Source organism: Pseudorasbora parva, chromosome 22 (genome assembly GCF_024679245.1).
Source record: "Pseudorasbora parva isolate DD20220531a chromosome 22, ASM2467924v1, whole genome shotgun sequence".
Taxonomy (NCBI): Eukaryota; Metazoa; Chordata; class Actinopteri; order Cypriniformes; family Gobionidae; genus Pseudorasbora; species Pseudorasbora parva.
This window is the reverse complement of record NC_090193.1, coordinates 21,782,493-21,804,026: the sequence shown is the minus strand read 5'-3', so window position 1 is coordinate 21,804,026 and position 21,534 is coordinate 21,782,493. Positions and strand designations below refer to the sequence as shown.

Sequence of the window (21,534 nt, the reverse complement as noted above, 5' to 3'; positions counted from 1 at the left end):
GAAAATGTATTACATTAATAGTAGTTTTAATTTCATAGATAATATGAAAGTAATTATGAGCATCTGTATTGGCTAGAATTTTGCAGGTTTTGCAAGTTTTTTCCCATTACATATTACTATTACATAAATTAAAAAAGTCATATGCTGGTCTATTTAATGTCTATTTTGTTTTGCCTCACCGAGGTAGTTATCATCCTCTGGTTTCCCTGAGTAGCTGTGTTGTCTCACATCTATGTTTGTAGCACCACTGGGAATTCGCACCACAACATTGTAACCTGTAAACAAAGCAGAAATCAATAAAATATTCTTCCTAAAATATTATTGTTCTTTTGGGCTGAAATTGGCCTGAACTGCGTGGAACTCAAGTGAATCAAACTAAACTGCTCTGAGTTACTTTGACCGACATAAGCAGCTGTTTTCAACTGCACTAAACACTATCCTGTGTCACCTACCATATTGCACTATGTTGAATGTTCCTGCAACAGTCTTGCAAGATGAGTTGTCCCCACCGCACACCCCACACTTATCTCTCCTGGCCTTGGAGTTCAACACATGGTCACATCCTGCTTGCTGTAGAAACAGGACGTGAAATTAATTCAGAGAACACTTGAAAAGGATTATACAGAAATATAGCTTCAGATTATGCAAGATATGCATTGATTTAAATAGCTTTTTTAACACCACATACACACACACAAATGCACCCACCCTGCACAGGCCCTGAACACAGATGTCGTTGGTCTCAGGCCCACACTGCGTGCCATCAATAACTCTGTCCCTGAGTTGATAGTAAGCTGTGCTGCCCGCCACACGACAGAAGAGTTTACAGCGATCCTTCATCAGAACTACAGCACACAAGAGGCGAGAGTTAAGAGAGAGAGTTAATATAGTCTGACATCAGCTCTACTGTATTTAGGACATTGATAATATGTTTTTCATCACAGCTTTGTACTACGCAATTATCCAGTTAATTGAAATTTAATTGTGTTTGGTAATTTGATTTTGAAAGTATGGAACCTTTGAAATCATCATGTCTTAAATCATGAGGGAATCCCGGGGAATTGTTTAATATGTGTTATACATACCGAAGGCAATTATGTACTGGTTTAACACTATGTTTAAACTATAAAAAAAAAATGAAGAAACTTATTCTATAGGGACATCCTCATCAAATACTGAGGCCAAATGAGCAGAGTTGTGAAGATTATTGAATAATCTCCACAACTCTTACAACTTGTAGTGACCATGTCTGTTCTGCCCCCAAAGTGACATAAATGCAGCTCATAACTACTTGTGAACAGACCAATATTTCAAAAGTAATATTCACTGAAAGTCTTCTTCTCCAGTGAACTGATTGAATCAGTGAGTTGAACTTATTAACCGGATCAATGAACAAATCATTCTTTTGAGAGGGTCAATTGATTTGTTTCTAAAACCAGACTGAACAATTTGTTCACACATCAGAGTTTTTGAACAGCTTACTGGTGACAAAAATAATTTTATTGTCTACATTTTTGGTGCTTGTTTTTGTCTTTTCTGGGAGCTTAGACAAAACTTCTAATTTGTCAATGTTTGGAAAAGACCTGCATGTATATTTTTCAAGACATTTAATTGTGTGTTCCACAGAAGGAAGAATTTGGAATCACATGACGATGAGAAGTTAATGACATAATTTTCATTTTTGTGAAAACTGTCACATTAATTTCTTTTGTTATACAGCTCACGATGTGCCAGTTGCAACCATCGGACAAAATCCCTTACTTCCACTATACTTTGGCACCCAGCGGACATTTGGAGGTAGACCATTGATGTTGAAGTGTAACCCATCAAAGCTGGCACACTGTTCCTCCCTGAAGTCTTTCTTTTGCTTGGAGCATGGCTCAGAGTTACAGGAACGGAATTTCATCCTTCGTCCAACGCAATACTTTCCCCCATTTCTGGGCCTAAATGTCATAAAAACACACAAAGTACATGGTCACAATGGGAAAACTTTATTACAAAATCCTTTATTAGAAAAGTCCCTTCTGTTTTCCTGATCATGTTTCCGTCTAACTGGAAAGCGTCCTGTCTACCCAAGTGCACTGAGAATGAATTTTCTTTTGAAGAGTATTCTTCTTTTAGGCTGGCTTTGCTGCTGCCATTTGTCAAGGAACATTGAGAAACCTGGTGCCAATTCACAGTCCAGTGAGGATGCTAGACTACAAAGAGCAGCAGCTTACACGGGTCGGTTGCATTCGCGCACAGCGATCTTGATTCCCCCTCCGCAGGTCCTTGAGCATGTGCCAAAGGGACTCCACACGCCCCAGGCCCCCTCTACTGGAACAGAATCATGCTCTTTAGGGATGCACAGGCCATGTTTACAATGCTGAAAGTGAAGAGAAAACAGAGAAAGATGACATCATTGCAGAGTCAATCATTACTGCCTGTTTGTTATAAAGTGCCCTAACTACAATGACAAAGAATGCTGTTGATACACAAATAACATGATTCAATTCAAAGTCTCTTTTTTTTTTTTTACTCAAAAGCACTCCTTGTCCAGCTGAGTTGTCAAGTTGAGTTGTTTTACAAGATGACACTTATTACGCTTTATGCATTTGGCAGATGCTTTTAACCAGTGAGACTTGTATTGCATTCTAGGTACACATTTTCATTTTTAATCAGCTTTCCCTGGAAATAGACCCCATGATCTTGTCCTTTTCAAGCACTGTGCTCTGCTATTTTAGCTATTGGAAAACACATTAAGACCTTTTTTCTTGATCATACAAATCCCTTTCACATGATTCATGTCAACATTTTCAGGTGCAACAAAATTTACGAAGCATCAAGCTGCAGCATCCCTAACGAAACAAAAATATATTGCCGTATATTGGAAAATATCATGTAATACATTAGGCAATATATTCACATATATGGGATTTAATATTTATATTCTCCAATATATTGCAATATATGAAAGCGGCAATCTTTTCTATATTTTGCAATATATTACAGGAATATATAATATATTGTATAATACCATCAATATATTATTCCATGTATTTCCAATATAATATATTTCAAAATAATATATTGGTAAATATATTTTCCTTTCGTAAGGGATTTCTTTGCCGTTTTATTGCACGTGGGTCAAACTTTGTGATGCAATGCTTTAATTTAAAACAGTTTCACCCAACGATTACCAGACAATCCACATATATTGGGTGGTCCCATTGTTAAAATCAAAACAAGATGCAAGAGACTGATCTTGTGCGTATCTAGATACATTGAGTTGCATGATACCACAGCAAGGGCATTCCATATGAATTCAGCCATGTGACATTCAGAGAGAAAAAAACAATGCATTGGCAGAAAGTGTTGAGATACAGAGCAACCTTGTAAAATTGTGTGATGCTATCTGCAATGCTTTTCATATGGAGGTCACGAGAGATGCACTGCTGTTCACAATCATAACCACTACACAATTTTGACTTGGGTTCACAATCTGGGAAACATTGAGTCGAGAGCAAAAACAAAGCAATATATCAGTGTGGACAAGTGTCACTGTGGAAGTGATTTGGTCGCTATTTGGAGCAAATATGTGCTTGAAGTTACATAGAAGAATCTGCTTTTCATCAACTTTGCAACTACAACATGCAGAAATATAATTGTTTATAAGTGTTAACTCCATGGAGTTCTTTCAAGAGAAAAACAGAAAACTATTAACATACAGCAAGCCGTCGACAAGCAACCAGCCAAGTGTATTGTTGTTTCATAAGAGAAAAAGCTAGAGGGATAGTCCACCCCAAAATGAAATCATTCAACTACAATTATTTCATGATGTTGTTCCAAAACTGTATGACGTTTTTTTCTTGTTCACAACATATTTTGGAAGGTATTCAGTCCTTTTGGGGAATGTTGGGGTCCAATCAACACTGGAGCCTGTTGACTTTCATTGTACAGAAGAAGAAAAAAAACAGTTCTGAGGCTATTTCTTTTTATTTTTTATTTTTTTTATTTATTTATTTTTTTTTTAGAAGAAATGCAGGTCAAAATGATTTGGGATTACATGATGGTAAGTAGATAATCACCGTTTTCATTTTTGGATGAACCATGCTTTTAAATAATACGAAATGTGTCCCAAGAAATGAGGGGATCTGTGTCAATTTCAGATCTTTATGTTTGTCATTTAACATCAGAATTTGCTTTTACACCGATAGACATAGGTAGATTGCTGGGGTCCCATTCTGTTTCATTGACTCAGGGAAATGGGGGAAGCTCTAATACAATTCGAAACATAACCGATATAATTGGTTGTTGTGAATGCTGCTGTAAATTTAGTTATCTAAAGTGCTTGCCTTTCCTGGAGAGCACTCTGTGCCGTCAGCCCACGGCATGTGTTGGGTCCGGCAGCCACGCTGGACTCCTTCTGGACTGGTGCACCACAATCTCCGGCACTGTGTCTGCACAACATCCAAACACTTAATGTTAGTTTTAACATCTAACTCTTACGCACAAAATTTGCAGTGATGCCTGTTTTCATGCATGTGTAACATGCTTTGAATGTCATTGAATAAAGCTCTATTTCATGTAACCAAAAAAAAAATCTGATTTTTTTATTTAAAAACAGATCCATAAATAATTTCAGACCAGATAATGCACACTAGAAGATGTCCATGTAAGTGTGTTATGCAGTTCCTTGAGGGATCTTCTCACCATATATGGGCACACCTGTGTTCCAGGACCAAATATCAGCTCACATTGTTTATTGACGTTATATATCTGTCCAGGCAGCTGCTGGGACAAACTGTGTGGCCTAGAGACCGGCTCATCGAGCAAACACTCACCATACCCTGTGCTAATGAGAAATGATAAACGAATGAGCTAAAAGAAAACAAAACAAACAAGAGACAAACAACAGAAATGTTCTAAGGAGGTGACCGAACACAAAAAAATAGCAGATTTCTGTTTCCTGCAGATGACGTTGTTTCTGTCCTAACTGAGAATTTTTAGAAGAAATTAAATGCATGCTAATGCTGGACATTGATCATTAAGTGGTGCTTAACTTCAAGAGTCCAAGCCAACATCACAGGCTCAATAACATCCTGTCACTGTACAGAGTGCAAAAGGGGTTTACATACTCGAGGAACTCTGTGATGTATTTCCGACTACATTTGGACCACATCCAAGGATTGGTGTAATAGTTGAGTGTAGGGGCCATCACATGTTGCTGGTTCTTGACTCCATCCTCCTTGCATTTGTTACTGTCATCGTGAGGCATGTTGAACCTGAGGCCATGATTGAAAACATGCACACGCACAAACAGGACAATGAGCAGGTTCAGGACACATGTGCTCTGATCCATACATTATCTGTATGACTGACCAAAAGGTATTTTCACATTTGTACTACAGTCCAATGGGAAAAGTAGTAACAGGCTGATATATTCGGCAAGCTGATTAATTGGCAGTCAATTTAGAAAAAATCCTGATAAACAAATAATTTGAAAAATTACATAAAAAGCTACTAATAAACCCAAAAAACTATTTGAATGTTATGCCGGATAACTGATTAATGGATGATTGATAAATTCATTCAAACTCAACACTATTTTGTTCTAAATAAATGAAAAATAAAACATTACAAATTAAAATCCAAACATTTTAAATGCTACAAGTGATTTTAAGCATCGCAACATTATGGTGTACAGTATGAAGAATGGATATTAATTTCAAGATTTGCTACAGATTACATTTAACAGTATTATTAAATTAGAAATGCAAGCGTTTTTATAGATTAAATGTTATTATAGTTATTAAAAATGTTAAATCACAGCAAGGGTAATCCAAAATGTAAAAACAGAGGAAATGAGAAATTATCTAATACAATAAAGGATAATATATATACAGTGGTGATATGCATGATGCCTGATGAAGGTCATGAGACCGAAATGTTGCTAATAAAAAGTTTCTAATTTTTGCGAGTATTTATAGTGTGCGGGATTTCCTTTTGTTTGTTTATTGAGATTTTTGGATCTGGGTATCCTTCATCCTACGCATCTATTAGTTACAGGAGTGCAATGGTAATTGTGCACTAATTAAAAAAATCCCAAATATCTAACCTTTCATTGAAGTAAAAGATTTTGAAATGGGGGGGGGGGGGGGGTGTAAATCACATTAGGAAATAAATGATTTTCTCCAAAATGTGCTGGCCACAATTATTGGCACCCTTTTATTCAATTCTTTTTGCAACCTCCTATTACCAAGATAACAGCTCTGAGTCTTCTCCTATAATGGCTGATGAGATTGGAGAACACCTGACAAGAGATCAGAGACCATTCTTCCACACAAAATCTCTCCAGATCCTTCAGATTCCTAGATCCATGTTGGTGCTTCTTCTCTTCGGTTTACCCCACTCATTATATATAGGGTCCAGTTCAGGGGACTGGGACGGCCATGGTAGAAGCTTCATTTTGTGCTCACGAACACATCTGTGAGTTGATTTTGATGTTTGTTTTGGATCGTTGTTCTGATGGAAGATCCAACCACGGCCCATTTTAAGATTTCTAGCAGAGGCCGTCAGTTTTAGATTTTTTTTATATGCTGGTATTTGCTAGAATCCATTCTACCATGTATCTGAACAAGATGTCCAGGACCTCCAGGAAAAAAAATAGGCCCACAACATTAAAGATTCAGCTTTATTTTTAGCTGTGGGCACGGGGTACTTTTTTATCTCTGTTTGCACCAAACCCATCTGGTGGATTTGCTGCCAAAAGCTCTTTTTATAGTTTCATCTGCCGTCCATCTTGCCGTCCTTCGGATGAGACGTTAAACCGAGGTCCTGACTCTCTGTGGTCATTAAAAATCCCATGGCACTTCTCGTAAAAGAGTAGGGGTGTAACCCCGGTGTCCTGGCCAAATTCCCTTGATTGGCCCTTACCAATCACGGCCTCCTAATAATCCTCATCCACTGAATTGGCTCTATCACCCTCTCTCCTCTCCCCCTATCGCTGGTATGTGGTGAGCGCACTGGCGCCGTTGTACTGTGGCTGCCGTCGCATCATCCAAGTGGATGCTGCACACTGGTGGTGGTTGAGGAGAGACCCCTGACATGAGTGTAAAGCGCTTTGGGTGCACAGTAGTACATTGGAAAGCGCTATAAAAATGCATCATTCATTCATCTGACCACAGAACTAGGTGCCTTTTGAATTTCCAGTCATATCTAACAACTGAATATGCTGGAGTTTGTTTATGGATGAGCAAGGAGGATTTTTCTTTAAATCCCACCCCAACAACATGTGGAGATGTAGGGGTTTTTTTGATTTTTGATTTTTTTTAGGCTTTCTGACCCTAAGACTTCTGCGATTCTCCATCTGTGATTTATTTCATAATTTGATTTACCCCCCATTTTCAATTATTTTACTTCAATGGAAGGTTTTTTATTTTTGTGATTTTTTAAATAAAAGATCAAAACAATAAACAATGCCTATTTATTTTTTACAGCCATATTTGATAATATTTACCTGGGGTGCCAATAATTTGGATACACATATACAACAATTATATATATATAATTCTTGGTATATATATTTGAAATATTTTAGCAAATCTTTAGTAAATATAGTGTAAAATTATATTGGAGAGAGGTGGTGTGCACTGCATTACACTGTACAGCACCAGGACTAAATCCCCACTCAAGCGCACGGCACTGATGTCACCACCTGCCACCGGATAAGAATGGAATTCAAAAAGGGAGTTCATTTAAAGGTCTTTTAGAGGTCATTTTTCATATGACTGCACATGCGAATTTGATGTAGGTGCATTTGCCAATACTGTGGGATAAACGTTAGCCTTTTAAATTAGGATTTTAGCCAAGCTATTACTGATATAGGTTACGTTGAGACCGCTGTATGTGACATTATGTAATTTATTTAGATTATTTAATATTTATCTTTTATAGAGTATAACTGAGTAGTTTAGACATTTCTGCAGAAGACAATGAGAAGTTATATATCAGACACAGACACGTTATCGAACTGTACAAAAGGCAAAGACATCGCCCCAAAACATCCCAAAATGAAAGAAACACTACTAAAACAATACAGAAAAAAGGTAGTGAAGAGGGCTTAAAGTATCTTGAACCTTGAAGAAGTGGAGTATTTTAAAATAAGTAAAAAATGTAGAATACAATAGTAGATAAATGTTTCAAAGACAGTTTAGTTGGGGTATAATAAAAGCTCTTCTCAAGCAAAGTCTATATGATCAACAGAATTTATAATGCAGGAGATATTAAAGCCTCAAAATGTATTTGGACACTTAAGCCACATTTAAAACTTAAAAACTATCATTGTGGTGCATAGCAAAATGTCAAATAAAGCCATAAAGTAAATTTATGAAGCAAATGATTTCACAAAAATAGTACTCACACATGGCCAAGCTCATGAGCGATGGTGAAAGCAGTACTGAGTCCATTATCCTCATTAATACTGCAGCTTCTGTAGGGATCACAAACTGTACCCAGCTCAGCAAGACCTAAAAAATCACGAGAGACCACAAAACTAAAGGACTATAAATCATAGCTACTGCTGTAATTGCCATCATCGACATTGTCCTCATTGTCAGTGAGTAATTATTATGATAATAATCACACAAAGATTTACCTAAAGTGTCACACTTGTCCCGTGCTCGACAGATGTCTTGCCTAAAAAAAAGGACAAGGAATTACAAACTTTAGAAATACTTACCTATACTGTTTTATCTTACAGTACATGTGTCTATGCTGTCAGTTGCATTACACTTTCTGCCTTTGTGGCCTTGAAAAATATAACCCAAATTGAAAAGTTGTTCCACCATAAATAATTACTCAAGTAACTCATACAAGCAATGATTTTTTGGGCATTTTCTGCCCAAAGTTCAGTTAAATTGTGCCCACACCAAGTATAATGTTTCTGTGTTCTGAAATCATATACTATATAAGACACAAAACATCACACAACAACTTATGTATAGAAGTATACTTATATTCTACAACACAGATTAGCAATAAGACTAGGTAAAGAACAAATACAAAATCTAAACCCTCCCATAGAAATGTCTCTCACCGTGTGATTAGGATGGCAGTGTCATGATGTGATTGATGGTTGTCATCTGGGTGGTTCTGACTCTGCTGCCATATGCAGAAGTTTTTCAAAGTGGCTTGAGCATTGAAAGAGATAGTGGGACCATCCTGCAGAAGAATAGAGACAGATGATGCTGAAACATTTGAATACACGGAATACTTTTGAATACAGAAATAATTAGGGCTTGAATGCAGCCATTAATTAACACATTGCACAAGAAAAAAAAATCTTACCAGCTCATTCTTTATAATGACCATTTTCACAATAACAATGTTAATCAGGTTTCCAATGCTGTGATCCTTATAGATGGAGGAAACCTGAGTAAAAAAATACAGACAATTGAAATTCATTGAAATTCATTGACTGTTACTTAATAACAGGGGTCTCAAATTACCAGCCCAAGAGAGTTTCAACAGTTTGTACTTAGATCTGGCCAGTTATTGGCCTTTATTCGATAGTTCTTTGTGGTGAAGTGGACGAGCAAAAGACGTAGGTGGAGCGAGTGAAACCAGTGTGTGATTGAGAATGAGCGTCACCTGCGAAGCACACCGGTCTTGAGTCTTCTCATGAGGGAGCTCGGAGGCATATAAGGATTAGGCGCCGCCTGTGAGGGGCGATGGGGGTATGTGGCGAGAAATATGGGAGGAGTCCTCTTGAGTCCTCATAAGGGAGCTTGGAAGCATAAGGATGAGCGACACCAGTGAAGGACAAGAGAGGACCAGGCCTGGACTTTATGTTGTGTTTTTGTTTATTTTCGCCGGTTTCTACCTCCTTCTTTATTATGAACTTTGCTTCATCCTTATTATATTTTACAGTATACTGTCATTTTACTGTCATGTTATTAAGCCTCCAAATTGACTCCATCACCTCCGGGTGTAGTGTCCATTCCCTGGGCGTCAGCCCCTGCCACAACAGCTTGTCCTGGGACCATAGGAGGACTTAGTGTGCCAGTCTGCAATGAGACTACTTATGTGTTGTCTGTATGGTAGCCTGGGAGGAAGTACTTCAGTGCTAAAAAAACAGCCATCATCTCTCCACTTTATCTTTATGTGCCAAGAGAGATGATGCCCTCTCCACAGACCTTGAGTCAAGCAGCTCTCTCGGACCGTACCCTGACCTGTGAGGGAAGTGTCTGTCGTAAGTGTCATGCGATGATAATGGGCCGCCAGCACCGGTCCTTGGGACAGAATCTAAGGTCTGAAAGAATTGACTCGATACGACAGTACATTGTACTTATATTTTGATGTAAGTACATAGTAGTTAAGGCCACTTAATATAAAGTGGGACCAGTTGTCCTCTGAACCGGAGAAAGCATTCTCTTTTTGAGTTTAGTCTTAGCCCCATGGGCATTATATGGGAAAGGATAAAAGCTCAATGCCGAGCTGCCATCCCCTGCAACTGAGCTACTATTAGGAAGTAGACCCCACCGGTTAATCAACGCATAACACCATAACACCAATGCATATCACCGGCGGGGTGATAGCTAATTCTAAACCGAAAGTCAAATGTGCATGATGATGAGCTTCCATAGGAATTAATCGAAAATGTACCAGACACTTACCATGAATAATAGTGCGGCTGTGCACATTTTACTTTCAATTTAGAATTAGCACCAATTTTGGGGAGGGTTGCTTGAATGGAGGGTTCATTGGCCTATTATTCTTAATATTGCTATGGTAGGAAAGTGACTATCCCAGAAAGCCTAGCTAGTAATTATCAGTAATCAATGTAATTGATTACCCATATGCCCTGGAATCTCAAAGGAGCCAGAGCTGTATCCATGCACTTCGTGAAGATGCAGGGAGACAATGACAACCAAACGGAAGAACCAAATGACACTGGTAAGCTTCACCCCTGAATGTGAACCTCAGGAACTTCCTGTGTTGAGGAAGGATGGGAATATGAAATGATGCATCCTTCAAATCTATCATGACAAACCATTCCTCTGATCTGATTTGAGTCACAATAAAAGGAATCATCAACATTTTGAGCCTGTATCTCCTCAAAGTACATTTTTAACTGATTTAGATCTATGATGGGACGCAACCAATCGATCTCCGTTATAAAGTAGTGCTGAACATGTGACACTAACCTCGGCTGTTGAAAAAATATTTCTTGGCCATTGAGAACTAGTTTGTGCTGCCAGATCCTGCTGAGAATGCAGCCATTGCCAAGATCAAAATATAGGTCATCTAACCTCCCTGTGAGTTTCAACAAAAAAACATCTAAAGCATGCTGTGCATGCAACATACCTGATTTTATTTGTTTTATATTCACATTTATCAAGTCTGTCAGACACAGTCACTCTATGCTTATGATCTGTCACATAAACCTAAAGCATCAGACACAGACCCATTAAAGTAGAAGACTATCGATAACTGGACGGAACTTACTATGGACATCAGTGTGAGAATGTAGTGCTGAAGGTTGCTTCCATGATGTTCCACCATCTTGCTGTCTGCCACAACCATGACTTCAACAAAACGGGGGTAGGAGAGGAAACGCTTTGATCTCCAGTGTGGCTTGGAGTTACTGCTTTCATTAGCAGAGTTGTGCTTGTTTTCTGAAGAGGGGAAGGGGGCAGAGAAGAGTCTGGAATTAAGAGTCTCCAGGTCGGACAGCATGCTTGAGGGCGACTTTCTCTTCATTTTGTTCCTGTGTCTGCGGTGTGGCTCTAAATGTCCTGCAATGAAGGAGAACAATACAAACAATATATGTTAAATATTACTTTAATGTAGCGATTTAAAAACATTTATTATATAATCTGTTCTATACATAGGCAATGATGAATGAAGCCAGCCATGAGGGTTACAATACTATCACTATATCACAGGATGATGTCCAGTGATAAACAACAAGTGATTATGAATCCAAGGAGGCTTTATCATCATCTACATTAGATGATCTGATGGACAGTAAAAAATTGCGAGCCTCCATCAAAGGAATGTATAAAGCTCTTTTGAACTTGCTTTTCATCTTATGCTCCTGAAAATAATGCATCACGATTTCCACAAAAATAATAAGCAGCACAACTGTTTTCAATATTGCTAATAAAATGTTTCTTGAACCCCAAAATCAGCATATTGGAATGATTTCTGAAGGAACGTGACACTGAAGCTGAAAATGAAGCTGAAAATTCATGAAAAAACATTTTTTTTAAATAATTCACAATATTATTGTACAAATTACTGCATCCTTGTTGAGCATATTTCCGACACTTTTGAATGGAAGTTTTGAATGGAGGTTTTAATGTAAACCTGGCAACCTGGTAAAACTAAAAGTTAAATAAAGTCTATTCATTAATGGACATTCAAATCTTGGGTTGCATTAGATGCTTATAGAACTTAATATTGATGACAACATAAAAGAAATAAAAGGATAGTATTAATGTCCCTGAGCTTAAAATAGGACAATAATTCAACACAGCAATGACCTTCTACTAAACATCAATCAATAGGTATTGATTTTTTACAACAACAAAAATTGCTGCATGGGAAAAGTTGCTTTGCAAAAAAAGTGGGCTGGAAAATCAAAATGAATCGTATTTCTTTTACTAGAAAAAAATAATGCCACAACAAAAGTTTTCAATAAAAATCATACAATCTAAAATAAGTTCTCCTCTCAGCACTTTTAGGGGCCAAAAGTTTCTTTTATATAACACAATACCAAATATCAAAAAACAAATCTGCCATTGAGGGTTCTTAATACACACACTGTGTGCATTACTTTACAATGCAGCTCACCATGTGGCTTTTATGGTATTGTGCATCTTGCATTTCCTTATCTTCAGGCTACAGGAAGTGCAAGAGTCAACAGGATTTTGTTGCAGTAAACTAAGATTGGAATGATACCAAGAACTACCAGTGATTTTTCCTGTTCCACTGACTTCTTCTAAATTACATTTTAAAATAGAAATGCAAAGGATGCAAAAGGTACCATGAATAGCACTATGAGTATTGCCAGTGCTTTTTTCCCCAACATCATAAATGACTTGCGTCTCAGAGTCCAAGTCATTGAGTGTTTGTGAATGCAGGTCATTGAGTTCATTGTACCAAATCATTCTGATGACAGATTTTGACTCAGGCATGATCAAACCAGTATTTGCGATGCTTAACAATATAATTTATCCGCTAGTTAGTCTAGTTATCCAATCACATCCACTGTTGAGGCAAAGTCAAAGTGAGTTTTTTGTTCCGCATTTAGTTTGTAGTTTTTACATTTGGGATTTATGTGAATCTTGCTGTTTCCATTCAGCATTTTTAATGCAATATCAAATGGACATACAAACAGGTGGATGGAAACAGCTCATATACTGATAGCGTATCTGTTTCCATGGCTAATGAGGTTGTGCCACATTTATAAACATAGTCATATTTAGATTTACAAAATTAAAACTGGGTAAGTTAGTTATGAGTTAACATTTACCATTTTCATAGCATGCAAAAACAATATGGTAATATAATAATTGAATACTTCTTATTTTTAAAGGGTACCTATTATGCCCTTTGTCAAAGTTTTATTTTGGGGTCTACTAAAATAGGTTTTCATGCTTGAATTTAAAAATCTATATATAAATTTCCACATATTTTACATAACTGTTGCACCACCTCTCTTCCCAGTCTGTCATAACATTCTGTTTAGTTCCTGTTTCTATGAATCCCCTGTTCCAATATGTGGAATGTGCTCTGATTGGTCAGCCACGTTAAGAAGAAAAAGAGTTGTAGTACATTTGGGAGTCTGCTCAAGCTGTTCGATCCGTATATAACACAAATGTCAATAACGTCATAAAAGTAAGATGACAACATGAATGAATGAATGAATGAATGAATGAATGAATGAATGAATGAATGAATGAATGAATGAATGAATGAATGAATGAATGAATGAATGAATGAATGAATGAATGAATGCAGAATGTGGTTGATAAGAACATTCTGCAATTTTACAACAGTTCCCACACCAGCGATTTATAGATTATCCTAACAGAATATGCTAATCAATGACTTGAAGACAGTAACTCCACACCAGCTACATAAATTCATCAACTAGCCATTCAGAAATGCCTGTCTCCTTCTACATGTTGTCACTTCTTCTTGAGTCTCTCCATCATTTTCTGACTTTGATCATAAAAGGCTGAACAGTGTCTGACACTTTCAGTGCATGTCTGCGTGAGGTAATCGGAGGTGCTAACCATAGACGGAAAAAAAAAAGGATGTAGTGTCCGTGACGTCACCCATAGGATTCTGAAGAGCAGTTCTGAAGAGAGATGACCTGGCCGTTGCCATCTTGGCAGTGTGTCATTGCGCGTCACGCCCGGATAACAGAAAACGGGCAAAGAGGCGGGACGTGGGCGGAGCTGAGGTGACGCAATGACTGACAGACAGCAGACAAACGGCTATCCACCTGTCACTCAAAATGTCCACGCCCTTAATTAGGCAGATCTGTAAGGCCTTATATAATGTAAATGAACGAGTTATAAAAAAATCACTCCTCTCACATTTGTCATGAAAGGCAAAATTAGCCGTATAGACCAAAACCACAATTTGTACCAGGCTGAAAACATGTTTGTTTTTTTCTACTGTAAAGTTGAGCATTTTAACATGGGGCCCAATGAGTTTCTGCTCACTTCTGGAGCCTGTCCCTAGTGGCCAGTCGATGAGTTTAAGTTACTTCCGTATTGGCTTCAACCATAGACAGTAAAAGAAATGGACGGAGCGATCCCATTGCCTTCTACGGCGTTAAGTGATGTCAGTATAGGAGCACTCACTTCCTGATGGCTGAGCGAACTGCGCAGGCTCAGACTGAGCTTGACGACGTTGATGTGACGTGAGCCTCCTGTCTGACAGCTGTAGGTCTTCTAGTAGTTGTGGAAAGGGAAAGCTGAATCACGTTGTTTAAATATTTTCTCCCGTTGCTTTTGGCTCACTATGGGCTTCTCCCCATTCTTCCCCCTTGACTTTTTCAGACTTTATGTCTCCACGTCCCCCCGACTGTCTCATAGACAGTAAAAGATTACCTGTGAGCGTCTCCTCAGGTCTATACGGTAATTTCTCAACTGTGCGACAGAGTCGCGTTGGTTATGACGCAATAGTTAGCCTATTTTTACAAAAACAGCTTCTACGGGGCGATAGTGTAAGATACAAGGTAACGGAGCCTTTTATGCATTGTCGTGTTTCTTTAGAAATAAACAATGGACAAATGGAGTCTTTAAACGTCTCAGATGTAAAGTTATTCACTGTCAAAGTGACTCAAAAATGAATGGGAGTCAATGGGATGCTAACAGCAGGTGATGGCTTGGTTAGCAATGGCAGCCCCTAGGGGTGGAACGCTTTCCGAGCGCTAGATTACCCCCTTGGCTTCAACAGAAATTGGGGGCTCTTCTAGAAAGGGGGCCGGACCAGCAGCTAATTTGCATTTAAAGAGACCACCCTCAAAAAGTGACAATTTAAAAAAATAAAAAAAAGATCTGTGGGGTATTTTGAGCTACAACTTCGTATACACACTCTGAGGACATCGTATACTTATTTTACATCTTGTAAAAAGGGGCATTATATGACCCCTTTAAATAAGGAATATAGTAATGTGTACATTAGCGAAACAAAACTCAAGACTACTATCGAGGCATTTCAGCGAGGTCAGAAACAGTGCTTTACTGATACTGAGAAATTCCACTCCCTTTTGAATGGAATTTCTGCTTTGTTTCATGCTCAAACAACAACATTACACACTAAAGAAAGTTGAAAATGTAAAAGAGCATAAAGGCCTCTGTAATGCAAGATCCAGTACAGCATCTAATGATGCATTTCTGTTATTGTGACTAATACCATCATTGGTTTGCTTTAATGTTTAAAATAGATCTAATGTTTGTCATCTCAAAACTTTCCCAGTCAAAATGTAAGACCTGGGTGTCTTCCTGCTTACCTGAAGTTTCACATGCAGTCAGATCATCTGCACTCTTTTTTGAGGCATCTTTTCTATACACGACATGAGGTTTGATGTGTTCTTCTTCATAATGTTCACTATTGTAGCTGTGAAGGGGCTCCACAAAAAACTCCCCTTCTGGTGACCTGAAAGTGCCAAGCTAAAACAAACAACAACAATGTTTAAATTGGTCCATGGCCAGTGAAATCTATACACACATTCTGTGTGTGACTGTAAATTGCCCTTAAAACTTCCCCCTAAGATTTTATTTACGTACAAATCCTAAGTGGCTGATGAAGTGATAAAGTAAACATACATTGCATGCATATCAGCGTACTGGCCTCTGGGGGGTAATGAATGCAGAATGTGCATGATAACTATCACTCTATCAGAACATTCTGCTACACTTACAAAGTATAATTTTTTAAAAGGTGACTTTACTAATAGATATCTAATAGGTAACGCCAGCAAGAAGCACATTGGTAAATGTTCCCATTATTTTTAGAATAAACATAATTTTAGATAAATTGTTTGAGAATGAAGGCATACAAACTGTCCATCACAAACAAGCTTGACTTAATTTACTAAAAATATTGTAAGAAAACCTGTGAAATAAATTTTTATGACATTAAATTACCATATAATACACATTTTTTTGCTACAGAAACTTTAAACTAATGGTTGTGGTTATCTAGACAGGTAACCCGACCATCATATGTGCAAACCCTGAAGGAGCCATACATGAATGATATGTTGTTTTAGATGTGTGACAGTTACTCCAAAATGTACGTTGAAATAAATTTGGAACTATGACGTACCGGGTGTAGAACCCAGACTCTCTCATTGGAGGAGGAATACGAACTTCCTGTTCATGCTGCTGAGCTTGCTACCATAGCCATAGATAACACCTTTTTAGTCAAGAAAGAGCTGGATTCTGTCCCCCTTTTCTACTGTACACAGGACCCATTGAGACACATTTGGCAGAAGTTTTCATGCTTCTTATCCTGAGGGCTCTGTGGAGGAGAGGCTTGAGTGCAGTGCTAACTTGCTAACTCTGCTTTGTTCCGGGTATCCTTTAGTTTCCATGGTATGGCGTTATTCATCACTTGGTGCCGTTGCACCTTTTATTAATAAGTCTGCTAACATCAGACTAATTGAAATTAATTTATGGACACAGTTCCTTCTATTTCACTGAAAGTCTACAGCTCTCATGATAGCATGTCTCAAAACATTGGATTTATTTAGATAATTTCTTTTTTCTGACAATGTTTTATGAAATCTAGTCGGGATTGGGGGTTTGTTGGGGAGACATAAGCCCCTTTCACACTGCGATTCCGGCAAATACACGGATACTGCGACCTGGCATTTGTTCCCGGGCCGCTAGATTTGGTCCATTCTCACTGCCAGCGAAATACCGTAATATGTGTGCTTTCACACACAACAAGCAACGGTCCCGGATCGAGTTGACACGTGACATCCGGATGTGACGTATAATGGCGAGCGATCTCAGCTTCAGCACGGATAGTAAGGAGCTCCGTGGTCTCAACTTGTGTCCAGTTTGCGCACATTTCTGCTTTCTGCTTTTGCGCACATATTGCAGGTCCGACGTGCAGTGTGAAAGTGGCCTAACTAAGTTTATGTGGGTTTTTGTGTCCTCCATCGATACTCAGTTGTTAAAGTGATTTGTGAACATTCATTCTTTTAACGTTTAAATTTGTAATCCTTTCAATAATAATTTAAATAATAAAATCAATATTAGCAGGTAAATGCAACTAGCCCGACAAGCCAGACCCACATCAAGATGTTGGGTCTGGGAACTCACCATTGACAGGGCTCAATCAACCGGTAAATAAACGGTTGTCTTTCAAACTTCCTCTGCACGCAACTGGATAGCACTACAACCAACCAGAGCAACGTGAAGCGGAGCTAGTTGATAATTAAACTTTCGCTGTATCCGGTCGGCCAAACTCTGAACACATCTTCCCTTATTAAGAATAATATCAGTGCCGTTCTTTGTTTTTTTCTCAAATAAAAGCTTGATTCGAAGTCTTCCAAAGTCACGGCCAAAGCCAGCTCGCCAGCTTCTTTGTTTACAAGTATGCCAATCCCGCCCACCGACTCTATACACGATGTGATTGGCCTGATCAGAGTTTGGTTTTTCCACCTCAGAAGTCTATTGAGAGTTCCCCCCCCCCCCTCCCATTTGTTTTGGAGTGCTCTTAATAATGTGAAATTACTGTTAATATTATTATTCTCTGTTTGCAGCAACATAAGATCAGTGAAATCACAAATGCTCCTGAACTGAGACAACTGCCAACTTTCAGTTTTCATTAAGCATGCTAAAACATATCAGCTGATAGATGTAAATTAATCTCAGTATTATCACATGTAATGGTTCTTAAATAACTAAATAATGGCTGTATTAACACATGAAATTAATAAAAAAAATTGCCTTTTTTTGAAACGTTTTAGACTTAGAGCATGCAATGCTGGTATGTAGCCTTAGGGACCACGTGAGGACGAAAGAACCGCGGGATGCATTTTTAAAAACAGGTTCTTTGAAGAAGAAAAACGATTCGAAAGAGCCTATTCGAATAGCAGCTCCCACGACTGCTTTTGATCTGTGAGAGACAGTTACAGTTAAATGAAGCGAACTTACGTTCACATCAGCAGATGACATCTGAGTCCCATTTATGAACTGCCGTTGACGTCAGCACACTACTGCTGCTTATATGCCACTGATGAGTGTGCGTCACCCAGCTCATTTACAGTGCAGTTTTGTACGATCGATGATCTATCAAATTTGAGCCTCAAAACTGGTGCGCATATTCCGACCAACTTTCACAACATTTCTAATCAAGGTTGTGAGTTATTATGTAGCCTAATCACATAAAAACACAAGTAGTAATATGAAAATGTGCAAAGTTTATAAATGCTTAGGCTACTACGAATTGAATTGCATAAATGAGCCTAGGATAAAGATAATCGTTATTATCCATATGGAAATAATGTATAAGCTTCATCTTTTAAACTCACCAAACCGGAGCAGAGGCTGATTGCTGCAGTATGCTCCTGCCCAGCGTTCACATGTCCTTTATAAAAGCAGTGCTGATACTCCGTGTCTTCCTCCCCTTCTTCTGAATTACGACCTTCACTGGATGCTCCGAGTATCGTGACAGTGTAAACTGGCGCAATAAATCCCGACTCTAGCGTAAGGTTAAGGTAATAGTCCTGGCCAAAGGCAGATATTTGATAATAGACGTGCGGAGAGGTCCAATGATGGGATATGTTGCCGGTTATTGGGTCGGTACTCCGCTTTCTCCTCTTGAAGTGCACGCCCGTTGGCAATTTGTCACCGGCTTCGTTGACTCTGGCAGGAGTTACAATCTCATACGCGCCAAACTGCTGTAATTTTGCTGTATGGACGAGAACAGAGATTTAATAGCAAAACTCAGTTCTCATTGTATGAATGCCATGTGCTGTGTAATAGGCTACAACATTTTGTAAAAGTTTATCAGCGAGGTCTAAATGAGCGGAAATTACGCATTTGCTAACAGGTAAACTGAAATGTAACAGGGTTGACAATTTTACAGTTTCATTTAGGCCGAACAGATAGTAAAACAAATTGAAATAAAAATTAAAGTCGATCTTTATATATCTGTTTTTTTGTTGTTGTTGTTATCATTATGGTAACAGAGTTGACATTAGATGATCCTCCATAGCCTATAAAAAGTGATAAAAAGAAGGTAGGCTACTTTTGCACACTTGTTCTTCAAGAGTTGACTTGAAAAATATTAGAATCGGGTTTATTTTTTGTTTATTTGTTACTCAAAATAGAGAAAAGTCAATATTACTATAAAAATCTGCTTGTTAGTTAACAATAATTATGGTAACAGGGTTGACATCGTACAATCGTTCCATACTGGTAAACATAAAAAGGGATGCAAAGAGGGTATTTTTCATACTTTTGTTTCTGAAAAAAATAAGAAATTGCAAAATAATGAATTATGGTAGGCTAGTGTTGATGCACAACCTAACAAAACTTTAAGTCTTCTTTAATAATATATCGCCTTATCTTAGGCTATCTTATATAACCTAGGCTATGCAAAAAATGAAATGTCATGAAAATATTTGCTAATAGTTGCCTTATTCTACAGACTCCAAAAGATGATTCATGCGTCAGTCAGTTGACGTTTCAAACTATTACTTGGAGTCTCTTCAGACTGCCTGCTATGAGCTCTGAAGCAATTGCAGCAAGGAAAGTCATTCATTCTCCGCGCCTCAAGGCGCTGAGTTGAATGAGAGTAAAAGTTGATGAAAACAGCTCTTACCGTTCTCTAAATCTCGCGGTCTCCCTGTTGAAGTTAGTGCATTCATGAAACCAGAGAGTAATACAAAAAAACTTAGTCCCCAGAAGAACAAAAACATGATTGTCCACGTTAAGAAAAATGAATGCAAGCAAGCCCGAATACAGTATTCCGCTGTCCCTTGAAGCCGCGTTCAGCCGGGCTTTCTGCCGTACGGTGTCCACATTCAAAGGGTTCCTCCTCTACTTTACAGAACTGACTTCCATGTCGCTAACAAGCGCTCGGTCGGAGCTCTTGGTTTGCATGCATAATACCAGAAAGGGGGTCGATGCAACTGTGGTGGTCTTCAGTTTGCTGATTACTTTAGCCGAGACTTGGGCGTACTACTCTAAGAGACACCCCTCTCTCAGAAAGCCACTCCTGCCATATGTGTCGCTAATGTAGCGTGCAGACTAAACTTTATTTCAAAATAACTAAACATATTACTCATAATGTTCATCCACACGTGCTTTATGTTCTTGTTCCAACTTTAGATTGTACAGTTGCATTATGTATAGTCAGTTAGATAAGCACACCGTTGCTTATTAGTTAAGTTAGCTCGTATAAGTCTAATTAAAGTCTAATTAAAGTTCACCTTAATATAAACAGGTTAAACAAAATAAGTTACTTTTATAGAGTAAGGAGCATTGCAAATGTGAACCCCTGCCCTGACCTTAAACAGTCTTGAATAGAATATGACATGGTGAAGTCCACTGAGGTTTCCCAACCCCTTTTATTTGTTAATTTCCCTCTTAATCTGTTTTTAAGCATATATGTCTGTCCCAATACCTACCAGAAATGTGCATTTTATATGGATTTACTGGCATTTATATGACTTACAAGTGTTTTCAGTGGCCAGTGCTGATATAGTGATTAGCAGAGTGTGATTATAAGACTTTAATATAATGCTGATATGTGTGATATTATAACAGTAATTGAGATGCATCCCTCTGTTCTCTTAAATATCAATAATTAATGTTTCTGTGCACTAATTAGGCAACAATCTAAGAATGCTTTGATGCGCTGATTTTTACATCACTGCACGTGCACTATGAACATCTTGGGTCAATACGCGTTGCTCCTTACAGCCACAAACTCTTACAGTTGGTAATTGTCTATTTAAAGTTACAGTATCTTCTCTGAAGTGACTATAAATCTGCCAGTTCATGGGAT

General features: G+C 38.2%; 1 protein-coding gene across 1 annotated transcript in view; it reads right to left on the bottom strand.

Annotated features, from left to right (window-relative positions):
• adamts9 (ADAM metallopeptidase with thrombospondin type 1 motif, 9) overlaps nucleotides 1–20,618 on the bottom strand; it is a 41,876-nt gene extending 21,258 nt beyond the window's left edge. Inside the window, exons 1-16 of the mRNA XM_067431783.1 lie at nucleotides 20,347–20,618; nucleotides 19,052–19,431; nucleotides 16,016–16,175; nucleotides 11,488–11,777; nucleotides 9,328–9,411; nucleotides 9,077–9,201; nucleotides 8,636–8,676; nucleotides 8,402–8,507; nucleotides 5,118–5,264; nucleotides 4,693–4,834; nucleotides 4,335–4,439; nucleotides 2,220–2,365; nucleotides 1,762–1,943; nucleotides 709–845; nucleotides 453–570; nucleotides 180–275 (exon numbers count right to left, since the gene is read on the bottom strand). Coding sequence (XP_067287884.1) covers nucleotides 180–275; nucleotides 453–570; nucleotides 709–845; nucleotides 1,762–1,943; nucleotides 2,220–2,365; nucleotides 4,335–4,439; nucleotides 4,693–4,834; nucleotides 5,118–5,264; nucleotides 8,402–8,507; nucleotides 8,636–8,676; nucleotides 9,077–9,201; nucleotides 9,328–9,411; nucleotides 11,488–11,777; nucleotides 16,016–16,175; nucleotides 19,052–19,431; nucleotides 20,347–20,443 — 2,356 coding nt within the window. The 5' untranslated portion in view covers nucleotides 20,444–20,618. The remainder of the gene's footprint in view (nucleotides 1–179; nucleotides 276–452; nucleotides 571–708; nucleotides 846–1,761; nucleotides 1,944–2,219; nucleotides 2,366–4,334; nucleotides 4,440–4,692; nucleotides 4,835–5,117; nucleotides 5,265–8,401; nucleotides 8,508–8,635; nucleotides 8,677–9,076; nucleotides 9,202–9,327; nucleotides 9,412–11,487; nucleotides 11,778–16,015; nucleotides 16,176–19,051; nucleotides 19,432–20,346) is intronic.
• Nucleotides 20,619–21,534: the final 916 nt, after the last annotated feature.